Source organism: Lycorma delicatula, chromosome 8 (assembly GCF_047948215.1).
Source record: "Lycorma delicatula isolate Av1 chromosome 8, ASM4794821v1, whole genome shotgun sequence".
NCBI lineage: Eukaryota > Metazoa > Arthropoda > Insecta > Hemiptera > Fulgoridae > Lycorma > Lycorma delicatula.
In genome coordinates this window covers 7,605,644-7,618,358 of record NC_134462.1, presented here as the reverse complement: position 1 = coordinate 7,618,358, position 12,715 = coordinate 7,605,644, and the positions used below count along the sequence as shown (strand labels likewise).

Sequence of the window (12,715 nt, the reverse complement as noted above, 5' to 3'; positions counted from 1 at the left end):
ATGTCTAAACCCCATACTATTGCAGAAAACCTCATATTGCATGCTGCAGTTAATATGGTCAGTGTTTTAAGAAGCAAAATAAATTGAAAAATTTTGCCTTTAATGACACAGTATCAAGGCAATGACATGGCTGCCAGTGTCTATGATCAGATAATTCAGCAAGTGAGTTCAAATTAATTTTTTAGTATTCAATTTGATAAATCAACAGATGTGGCAAACATTTCTTAGTTATGTTTGGTGAGATATGAAAGCGATACAGACAGATCGTCAAAGAAAATTTGTTTTGCATATCAACACCTGGTGAGGTAACAGGAGAGTGTCTTTATGAAGATACTAAAAACTATAACATAGATTGGACAAAATGTATTGCAGTATGTAATGATGCTGTAAAGGTGATAGCGAGAAAGAACAGTGGATTTCTTCTGAAAATATTAAAAGATTGTCTTTTACAAAGGGCGGAATGAACGTGTGTGCTCTTGCCACAAAAAATATGCAGGCAAATCCCATCATATGGTTGCGCTAACAAGTAAATATAGGAATTGTCTTTTATCATTTGATAACTGTTTCATTTTTACGTTTCTAACATACCATGTATGGAGAAATTTTTAAATGAAAAACAAACGCAACCATCTCATTAATTTATTTTCTTTACATGTGTTATAAATGTAAGTAAAATGTTTTGTAATTATTGTTTGTGTATAAAGTTAAAGACTAATTTCACGACTCCAGGTTGAGAAACAATACTTAACCTAAAATATTTTAATACTAGATACTTAGTAACAATAAAAAGTTGTAAGTTTGTGAATTAAAGTGATGAAAATATAAAACTAAATATAGCCATATTCAGGAGTAAGAAGTGACACATTGGTATCTCTTATGAAAACATGTAACTGTAGTTCTGTAGTATATAATTACATAGAAGAATACTTTTGCTTTACCCTTCCCCACCCTCATAGAACTTGATTAAATTCACCTGAGATTTGTGATCAGCACATTTGCAAGATTCTATGATAATTTATATTTAATTCATTGTAGGAAGATGGTGAAGTGAAGAAATTACTACAAAAAAGTTTGTTAGTTGTCTTATTTCAGCTAGTAGGTTTTTAATGGGAACAGGAAATACAGTTATCTGTAATGTTTACTTTTATACCTTGATTGCAAAAGTTGTCAAACTAATTTGGTCTTTGGTTGCTGATCTTTTTAACAATTAAAGAACTGCTTCTGCATCACCTTTGAATGGCAATTTCAAATAATTGATTACTTGTTGGTAATATTTATATTTGACAAATTTGAATGTGTTTTGGGAAAGATGACTTATCCATTCATCATAATTTCTGTGGAATGTAGATGTTTATGGTTAAGTGTGAGATTATTTATTTGTCAATAAAGATATGCATACCTTTAATAATTTAAGATGATTTTTAAAATTCTTTCATTGTCATACTACTACTACCTTTGTTCTGAATACTGAATTTCATTAAAATTTTGATAAATGTTTTGAATGATTTTTAAGACAGCTTTTTTTATTCATTTTGTTTTGTTCAATTTATTCAAAATTTCCTTATTCATTTTGTTTGCTCTGCATTCAAAATAATTTTTAAATCGTTGAATTCTTTTTCATAATGCAATGTTCTTAATAAGTTAAGTTGATCTTTATCTGATATCTCTTTTTTTAATCTTGAATGCTAATCATTTTTAAAAAAACAACTAACAAAAAAATGAAAAAAATGACAAATTAAAATCTGGAGGACCTAATTTTTATGCAATTAATTTTAGCAGACTATTGAATGCCAATAAAAACTGATATATATACGTGTATATATATATATATATATATAATAACAAATGTTGGTTTATATATACTGAAATATATACGAAATTATAAAACAAAGTGAAATATAAAAAACTGATTAAAAGCAGTTTTAAACATGACATATCCACATCAGGCGACATTCAACGTGTAACAAAAAAAAAAAACTGGCATATCACACTATGGAGCACCCTTCATCGAACAATACCATACGCACAAAAAAAAAAACAAAGCACATACTTATAGAATCTATTTGCTTCTCTTAATTTTTTCTTTTCCTTTTTTTCCCCATAAAATGTAGAAGTAAAAAACTAAATTGCTATGTTTTCCAATATTTAATATTTACTTTTTTCCAGAAAGTGGCTGATTATCACCGTACTACTAAACCTGGGTTAAAAGATGAAGATATGGAGGGCAACGATATTGAAAGTTTAGATGGTAGGTATATTTTAATATAGAAATCAATACACAGAGGGGTCAACACTTTGTTATAAATTCTGTAATGTATTTAAATAATAATAATTATTAAAAATAAATTAAAAAAGCAGTCATGAGTTAGAAAAGAGATAAAACACGGTTCCCATAGGCAAGAAATATAAAATGTAATTTTTTGAAAAAATTACAGGAAATGTTTTGAAAAAAAGTCAGGAAATGTTTAAAAAAAATTTCAATGAATTGCATCTTTGTTTAAAAAATTTAGATTTTATAAATTATTTTTTAAGTAATTCCAGAATATATTTGGTATACTTTCCTGGCATCAGGAAGTGGTGACCCCCCATCGCCCAGCACTTTGCACAGTGTGCATCAAGCAACCATTACATGTTCTGTTCTTACTTACATTTCCTAATTGTTTTTTTTTTATATTAAAGAAGGAATGTTTCCAAATTGCATTAATTTTTTTAAGTGAAATTTTATAAAAGTTATTGTAAAATTTAAAGGTTAATGGTTTTCTTAGAATTTCTCTCGAACCACCACAATTTTTTTTGTATTTTAGGTAATAATTGCTTTTAAATACCATCTAAAAAGAATGTTTAAAAAGTGGTTAGATATAAACTTAGACTGAGAATTCATTCTGCTGAGAAGAGATAGAGATGTATCATGTTTTTTGTGATTGTGTAAAAACAGTTCAGATTGGGTAATATGGGACAATTTTTTATCTACCAATGGTACTTTAACTCAGCAGACTATAACTTGATCAAACAGTTGAGAACAGTGGTTGTGATACATCTGTGTGTTCGTTGCCCAGATTTTCTGGTCAGAGTAATTATTAGTAGCAAATTATAGTTTAAATCCTTGACTTCATTTATACAAAATGATCAACACAATTACTTTTTTTTTTTACAAATGTTTCTAAGGCAGAGGTTATGTGGGTTCTTAATGTTGTACAAAATAAGTTATCCTTAAGTTCACGTGAAGATGTTGGTGCAACTTTTAAAATCAGCTTGAAGCTACAAAATGCTCTTTGTATCATGGCCTTGAACCATAGTACAAAAGCATTCTGCAAAACATTAACATTAGAATAATAATGAGAAACTATTTTTCAAGTAAATGTTTTTAAGGTTTGTTATCTATAAAAAATATAAGGTGTTCTGTTCTGGTTTTGTTATCTGTATTATGTTTAGTATTGGGTAATTTTACTTGGTCATTTTTATGATCGTATATGTATTTGTAGGTTGACATCTGATTTTCTTAGCATTTTTATGCAGACAAAGTTACATTAAATACAGTTGTTTACTGCAAGATAATGTAGGCTAGTTTTTGTGAAAAATATTTTAGCAATCTTAAGTGCAAGCCAAGTATTTTAAAAAATTGCTTTAGTTTTTATTTCATATCTGCGTTATTTTTGTTTTTTTTGTACCTTGTAATGTAATTTAGAAACAATTTATCACAAAGAAATAGCTAACTTTAATTGTAAAAAAATCATAAAAAATCAATGTAATATATATTATTAAAAAAAGGCGTGAGTTGGGCAGCTATGGGGATCTTGAAGGTTGCAAAAAACTAAAAATTATATATTTTGCGGAGTAAATGGCAATAATGTAATATTGTTTCAGGAAATTTTTACTGAATTGGTCAAAAAAAAATCTTAATTCTGTGGGACCCTGTAAAAGTATGTATTGATTTTACACACACACACACATATATATATATATATATATATATATATATATATATATATATATATATTCAGAAACTAGATTTATTTGCTCTATGGAATGGTTGTGTATGCTTAAATAGATAGAAAGCTGCGGTGAATTATTTGCTAATTAAAGTGCCAAAAAAAGAGGAGGGGGGTTAGACAAAGATATAATTTATTACTGTAATAGTTGTAATTAATAATAATTAATTATATATGTATAAAATGTATTTAATGTTTATAATATTGTAGGAGGTGATGTATCTGTATTTGCGGAATTGGATGATGACTTTGACTTCAGTAAAGATGGGAAGAAACTAGACATTGATTTGACGGACATTCCTACTTCAGTTGAAGAATATGACCCTGAAGCCCCTGTTGGTGAGTTGTTTGTTCCTTAAGACTATGCTATTTAAGAAAAGAGTGCAGTATTAATATGAGGCATAATTGTTTAGGTAAGGGGTTGGAGCACTTTTTTAAAGTTAACAAAAGTAACAAAAATCTTATTAAAGATTTAATAATATATGCATATGTATTTTTATTTTTTTATGTCCATTAACTGCAATAAATGTTTCATGCGGTTATTTCTTCCTTTGTTATTCCATATTTGAAAGATTTGTTCCCATTTGTAATTAAAACAGATTAACAGATTTTTTTCTCTTATGAAAGCCATTGTTTTAAAGAAAAAATTATGTGCGAGGTGGGACTGTATGATGAGCTTTTCTAAGATTTTAGTTAAGTTATTAATTTTTAATAATCTTCATTATAGTTCTAAGTAGTAATATCCTTTATTCCCTATGTCCTGAAAAATGGTGACAATAAATTTCCTGTTTGAATGTTTTTGCAGAAAGTTCTAAGGCCTATGAGATGTTCATGCCACCACTTCTGATTTGTTTGACAATTGTAGTTTTATCTCCAATCATAGGAGTTAAGCAGTTCACCTAGTTTACTTAAATTGAGCTGCAGCAAGACATTTTTCATTATGACCATTTAACAATATTTTTGGCATTGCCTTCTGCTCAGCATGTTACGTAGTTTTTTTTTATTAAAATTGTAAATTTTTCAAAATGTTCAAAACTTTTAATAATAGTGAAACCATAAATTTTATTCACTTTTTCTAACAACTCTTATGTGATCACAGATATCTACTACATTCATAATATATATTTCTCCTACTTTCTTGAAACAAAAGACATTGTCAAAACTTTAAAAATAAATTTTTCTGGGAATCTTTACAAGTCATTGTTAATTAAATAACTGACTATGGGTTTTGGAGAGTTCTACTAATAATTGAATACTTCAAAATATTTTATAAAATACCACTTAACCATATCTTTGTTACTTAATGTTCATTGATCAAAGTTCTATCTGATAAAATGCGATTCTTAGATGATTTTAATAAATTCTGATTTTTAGTTTTGTTAGCTAAATATTTGTATTTTACATGTTTTTTTTTTTTATTATTACAGGTACTGATTTGGTAGCACAAGTACAAGGTCATCTTTGTAAACTCTGCAATAAGTTCATGAGCAGCAATGATGAAGCTTCTGTTCACTCTCGTACTTTAACACATTATAAAAACTTTGTAGCTGTTGTGAAAATGAAGGTAAGAGAAAATTATAAAATTTTATGCAAAAATGGGTTAAATTTGCTTTTTTACTGCTACTTTAAATTAGTTATAAAATTAAATATATTGAACTTACCAAAATAAAATAATTGTATTTTTTTATATGAAACTTAAGTTATATATTTTCAGTTGTTTCAGCCACAATTGCCAATCTGAAAGTAGTCATTGCACAATATGTTTTTGTTAATGTCTTGATGCCAATCTTTAATTTCCAGTTTGTTCAAAAGTAAAATTGTATTTTGGTTGAGAAAATCTAGAAGGAACTTTTTTTAAAATCATGTTACATTAGATGTAATGAAGAAATGTGTAAATATGTACTAGAGCAAATGATTGCTTTGATTACTGAAGTATTACGTACTGACATAATTACTTTAACCAGTGTCTGGGTTTAACTACTGCTTGCTTTTAGGTAGCCTTGAGCGTGTTTTTTTTTAATGAATTGATGTTCAAAAGTTTAATTCCATGTAATTATTAATATGGAAATGTTAACATTAATATGTTATAGAATTTTATAGTTATAACATAGACTATACAGTTTTTAATGCGTTATTTATAACTAATGCGTAACTGATTGACTATCCTAAAGTTTGGAATCTCAATAAAACCATTCAGGCTTTGGTTAATATAACTAGACTTTGTTTAATGGTGTAATGATTTCTCTTCAATTATGTATTTGTTGTTGCTGTTAAAAGCTTTACTCTGTGAATAACCCTGCATTTATTGGGTTTTTAAAATTATTTTTTTCTCCTTTCATATCTTACTGGACCCAGATCTTTCCTAAGTATTTTTCATTAAAACTTGTATTATGCTGTAAATGTAATAATGTGTTGATGTTTTAAATATTCCAGAGAAAGATCCTTCAGGTCTATACCTCTCATCACACAAAAGCTGAGTGTATTTTCTGGGCATATGTATCACATATGCCCAGATTGCACTATTTTGGAAATATATTTGTGTAGAGCAGCTAAACTTAAGTTTTTTATGTTCTATTTTAGGCTAAAGCCGAAAAAGATAAAGAAGCGGCAGAAAAGGCTGCAGAAGCTAAAGCTAGGAGAGAGGAGAATGAGAAAAAGGTGAGCAGTATTTAATTTTTTTCAGTCGTGAGTTTTTATGAAAATGTGTTTTAATAAAAGATTTTGTTACAGAAAGAATTATAATCAATTTAAGATTTCAGTTAGCTTCAGTTCATTATGACACATTATAAATTGCCATATGTAAAAAAATTTATTTTAAAACCAGTGAAAGAAAAATATTTATAAAGAAAACATTTTCACATACTTAGACAGAATTGTAAAGAATAATTAATTACTTTACATTCTGTTTTCCATGAAAAAAAAAATTAACAGGTTTTAACACATTAGAAATAGATAGTACAACACTTTTTAAATTAGGCTAAATGAAATAATTTGTTACACTTGAGAGGCTGATGCAATTATTAGGTATGTGCAAGTGCTTGCATTTTGCCATTCAATAGACAGAATCATGGAGGTGTGATCCTAAAATGATTTAAGTTCACATAAACCAAATAGAAAAAACATTATTGAGGTCAGTTACATCTAATCCTCTTACAGGCAACTGTAATTTTTTTGTAATTTAAGTTATAACTTAAGTTATAACCTGTTTCATTCGTGCAGTGTTGGGCGTTAACCTGAGAGTTACAATTTTGGGAAGTTATGTAAACTCTAAACATACAACTGATAATTATGTAAAATAATTTTAATGATACTGTGGAGTAATAATATCAATAATTTCAGTTTACACTTATTTACTTTAATATTTACAATTTTTCAGCTGCCTAGTGACATTTGTTTAAAATGGTCCATATATAAAAACACTGCATTTCTTACAAATATAAACAAACAGTTTGACACACTTTACACCTTTTTTCATTAGTTGAATTTTTGTCTTTTCCATACATTGTCTGGTAAACTCGGTTAAATTTCTGTGCTTTTGTCAGTCTTCAATTTTTGATGATTGAATTACAAAATTTAACTTTATCTGGGTAATTTTATTTCCTGTTGATAATATATAAAATTTCAAAGCATTTAACAATAGCAGTATTAATGCCATTTACAAATAACGTTCACTGCCATTTTTTACCTCCAATTTACTAATTCCCAATGTTACACAAACACAACCATTGAAATTTAAAGCTCAGTCAATGGAAATGACTATGCAATAAGCTAAACATAATAAGAATAACTGACAAAACAAAAAATTTGGTTTTAAGAATTACATATTTTTGTTTCTTAGGACAAAAATGCAGATTCTGAAAGAATGCATTGGTTTTATCATTCAAGTTCATATAAGAAAGGAAATACATATAAAAATATTGTTAAAAAATACATCAATAAAATCTCCATATCATATACTTAGAATTAATAGATCATAATAAAATTGACAATCACAGAAGAAATAACGTCAATTTTGTACTGTGTGTTTATTCAAAGTTTGGAAGAAATGGGTTAATATGATATTATTCTCTATTAAAAGCATTTTTCTCAAAGAAAGATTCACAAATGTAACCAAATTTTCCACTTTTCAGTTTTGTACAAATTGATTTTGAGATTTGACTTATGATTGAAGATTAAATTTCTAAACTGTTCATTTGGTTAGTAAACGAAATTAGTGCATCAGCGTTCTGTGCTGTCTTATTTAATTGCTCCTCAGTTACTTATAAATGTGTAGGACAACAGTATCATATAAAACTGATAACGAGACATATTCATAAAGTAAGGGCCATCGGCTCATAAGTATTAGTGGATCTGAACACAATTAAACGCATGCAGGGCCATCTGTCAACTATGAAGCCACTGCAGTTGTTTTGATTCAGTAGTTTTTTGCCTGCCGTTGAATGCAGATCGCAATGTCCACAACAATCTTTTCTTCCGCCAGTGTGAAATGTGCGCTGTGATTTGATTTTTGTGTGAGAAAGGATCTTAAACTGCTAAAATTCATTTATAGTTGTGCCTAGTGTATGGACCTACATAATGAATGAAGGAAAGGTTAGGCAGACAATGGTGTCGAATCTTTAAAAATGGTTGCACAAATGTGCATGACAAAGAGCGGAGTGGCCGGCCCAGTATTCAGACTGACGAAATCGATGAACAAGTGAACAAAAACTGCTATATGATTGGTGATTAGTATTTTGGCTGATGAATTTCCACATTTTGGATGCACTTCTATCTACAAGATTGTTGCAGGAAAGCTCTATCACAAACTGTGCAAGATGGGTACTGAAAATGCCGTCAACCAAACAAAGAGGGAAGAGAGTAGTGGACGAGTGTTTTAGGACCACTATTGACAAGATAGAGACGAGAGGTGGATATCCTTCACCAACACAGAATTGAAACAACAGTTAATTTAGTGGCACCATTCAAGTTTCCCAAAACCGAAAAAGTTTAAGCAATCTCCTCCTAAGTCGATAAATGTTGGCTGCAGTTTTTTGGAATGAAAACTAACATTTTTGTTGATTTTGTGGAACATGGAACAACAATTATAGCTGACGTGTACTGTGAAGTGCTTATCAAACTGAGATGTGTGAATCGATGATGCAGGAAACTGTTGTTTAAAACGCTTGTCCTCACTGCTGCCAACCAAGAAGATTTCAAGATTTTTGTTGGGAACTTTTTGACCACCCTCCATATAGTCTCCCACCTTGCACATACAGACTACTTTCTCTTCTTGCATTTGAAAAAGTGGCTTGGTGGACAACAGTTTGAAAACAACGAACTTGACTGCCATTGTCAACTAGTTCAATTCTCAGGCGACGAATTTCTATGTAAAAGGGTTAAGAAACTGGTGCAGCATTACAAAAAGTGTTTAGAACTGAATGGTTGAATGGTGATTATGTGGAAAAGTGACATAGGTATGTAGTAAACTAAAACTAAGTAAAAACCTTTTCTCACAAATTTTGATGACCAAATGGCACCCTTACTTTATGAATATGCCTCTGTATCAGCTGTCATCATCTAATTAGAGAATTGATAAATTTTAAGTTTATTGAATGGTTTTATGAAGTTAATTTTAGCAAGCTGCTTAAAAACATCAGGCAGTAATTTCTCCACATGTCTATGTCTTATTTAATTATATTGTCATTTGTGTATTGCATTATTAACTGCATATTTGCATGTTAAATAGAGGTATTATGAATTTTATTATATCTGTATATTGTTTTGTTAATTTGTGGTTACAGAATGATGAAAAAGATGATGATGGCAACTGGAAGAGACACAAGGATGGAGAAAAAGAAACTGAAGTAAAGGAGGAGAAAATGGAAGATGGAGAAGAAAAACAGCAACAGAATGCCACCACTGAAAATGAAACTATTCCTGAAGAAAAAATGGAAGTAGATGCTGCAACAGAAGGAGATAAGATTGACGTAAAAAAAGAGAAATATGACCCAGAAAAGGCTGAAGAAGATGAAACTGAAGAGAAAGAACAAGACACTGCAGTAGAAGAACCTGAAGAAGAAACCAAAACGGCCGAAGAGGGTACTCCTACACGTGGTCGTAACAAAGCAACTCGTGGTGGTAGTGGCCGTGGGAAAGCTCGTCGTGGAAAGTAGAAGTTGCTACCATATTACAAATATCTATGTATTTGTTTTTTTATAGTTCTATGTACATTTTCTTGTGTCCTATTATTCTATGATATACATTTTTATAATTCAGTTTATTTATAGACAATAAATGTGTTATCAGTTTTTAGAAGAAATATAATCTATATGGTATTTAAAAATATTTAATGGTAGTTAATATTAGCATAACTGCATCATTTCTCATTGTATTATTATTATTATATATATATATGGTTTTGCATTGAGTTCTGTATATATATATATATATATATATATATATATATATGAACAAGATTTCAAATTGCACAACAGTTCCTTTTTTTAAGTTCTGTTACCAATCAAGAGTTTTGTTTACTGTGATAACATAAGTGATGTAATTTTATGTTGATCTTAATATTTTTTTTAATTAACTATCAAGTAAGCTGACGTGGATTTCTTTACCTATACTCTGATGTCTTGATCGCTTAGATACTTTTTTATAACTACTGTACTACTCATAGACTGGATTCCACTTTTTTAATGTTCATTTAAGATTATTTTAATGCAATGAAAATAGGATGCAGTTATTAAAGGCAGATGTTATTATTCATTTATTATGATATTTATTATTAAATATTCTAAGCATGAATAAATATTCGCAGTAATGAAAAAGATAAGTGCACTGAAATAATAAAAGAAATTTTATACGTTATTCACTTAAGTTATGCTAGATGTTTACATTGATTTGTAAAGGAAAGAATAACTTAAATCATAGGATTTATTAATCGTGATCTCCCCATTTTACAAGTCGCTCAATTTGTAATGGAATTTTGGCAAGAATATAAGTGACTACGGTCATTTACTTTCTGAACAGTATTTATTGAGTGATTATTACATTTTTAGCTCTACATATATTTGTCGTTTTAAATTTCTAAGCAGTTAGATAGAAATTTATCATACATATGATAGGTAAATGCAATTTGTTTTTATTTAATTTCACATTAACATTTTATTTCTCTCAACTATTTTATATTTAAATTGTAAAACTGTGCAGAAAATATTGCACATTATGTTAAGGCTTATTATTTATTAACTGTGGTGTATTACAAACATATGTTTACACCAGATTCACATTTTTTTGAGTAATTGCAATGTAATTGTAATTAATTCTGCTTGAAGTTAGTAACAACACAGTTTACAATATTAGTGTTACTGACACTTGCAGATGATCTTTAATTTTTGTTGTACTGGTTTGTCGCATGTATGCATGCATATACATTATTAAAAGTACATTCTTATTTGTCTCCTTATATTGTATGATTATTTTTTATTATTAGACACTTCTGAAATAAAATTCTCTTCATCATATTTTGTTTGTAATACTTTGTTAATCCTATGTTTTACGTCTCATAACTGCTGTTCTGAAAAGTTTATTAGGACTTTATGCACAAACTTAAGACATTAGATTGTCTTCCAAAGACCACAACATAAGAATAATAAATTGTGTTTGTCTTGCTTTCTTTGTAGATACTAAAAAGTAGCTGTTAATTGAAATACTGTCTTTTTTCTTTTCTGTGTAAAACTGGTTGAATTTCACTGCCAGGTATGTGTGAAGATCATGTGGATATAGGATGGATGAGATACCATGTAAAGTGAGTGGTTATCTGTAGTGGATAATTTGGTATATACAACTTAAATGAAATCATTAAGATTTGACAAAACAACTCTGGCTGTAATTAAATTGATCATCAGATCAATTAGGCTAGAATCAAATTAATCATTCTCCTTACAGATTAGAGTAAGTGCTGAATATTGCTAAATCAGTAAAAGTGGTTCCTTTCCAACTTTTCTTTCTAATATGAGAGTTCTAAAGTATTTAACCCCCATTTATAGTTGAATGTGCTGCAGTGGTTAAAGCTTGTTAGAATATATATGATTGATGTGTATTTAAGCTTTGAGAATAAAAATGTGAGAGAGCAGGTGTAATAACAGTTTTTGCTTTCTCAAATACTACTACAAATTTTCTGACAATAAATTTTCAACTATATAGTTTTAGTATCGTCAGTTGAAATATTTCATTGTACAGATAACTTTTTAATAAATAAAACAGATACTTTAATTAATATAATTTTATATATATATATCTTGAAAGAAATATTTCATTACTAACAATTTTTTTATTGGAAAAACAGTTTCACCTTTTTGGATTAAAAACTAGGTTTATTAAGGAACAGTAAGACATTTTTTCCCTGCTGCTGTTACTTCACCTAGTATGTCTTGACTTCTGCATATTATAGGCACAGATTGAACTGTTATTTTACTTGGGTGTGTGTAGTTTGAATATATGCACATATGCCAAATTCATCAAAGAAAAGTAGATGCGTGAAGTGCAAAAATATGATTACAATTAAGAGGAGGTATAGATAAATAAATTTGCAGTAGGCTCTAAAGCCTACTGCAAATTTCTAATAGAATGCAAAATTGTAATTACATGACACCTTCAATCCGTTATAAGTTTGAATGATCAAAGGGATAATCTGGGAAAGGTTAATGTCAAAATATGAGAATGCATTAAGATACATACAG

The 12,715-nt window shown here is 28.8% G+C and overlaps 1 protein-coding gene across 1 annotated transcript in view; it reads left to right on the top strand.

Annotated features, from left to right (window-relative positions):
• Pep (Protein on ecdysone puffs) overlaps positions 1-11,497 on the top strand; it is a 36,845-nt gene extending 25,348 nt beyond the window's left edge. Inside the window, exons 10-14 of the mRNA XM_075373974.1 lie at positions 2,167-2,248; positions 4,200-4,328; positions 5,417-5,553; positions 6,570-6,647; positions 9,770-11,497. Of these exons, the coding sequence (XP_075230089.1) occupies positions 2,167-2,248; positions 4,200-4,328; positions 5,417-5,553; positions 6,570-6,647; positions 9,770-10,141 (798 nt within the window). The 3' untranslated portion in view covers positions 10,142-11,497. The remainder of the gene's footprint in view (positions 1-2,166; positions 2,249-4,199; positions 4,329-5,416; positions 5,554-6,569; positions 6,648-9,769) is intronic.
• The last annotated feature ends 1,218 nt before the right edge of the window (positions 11,498-12,715 follow it).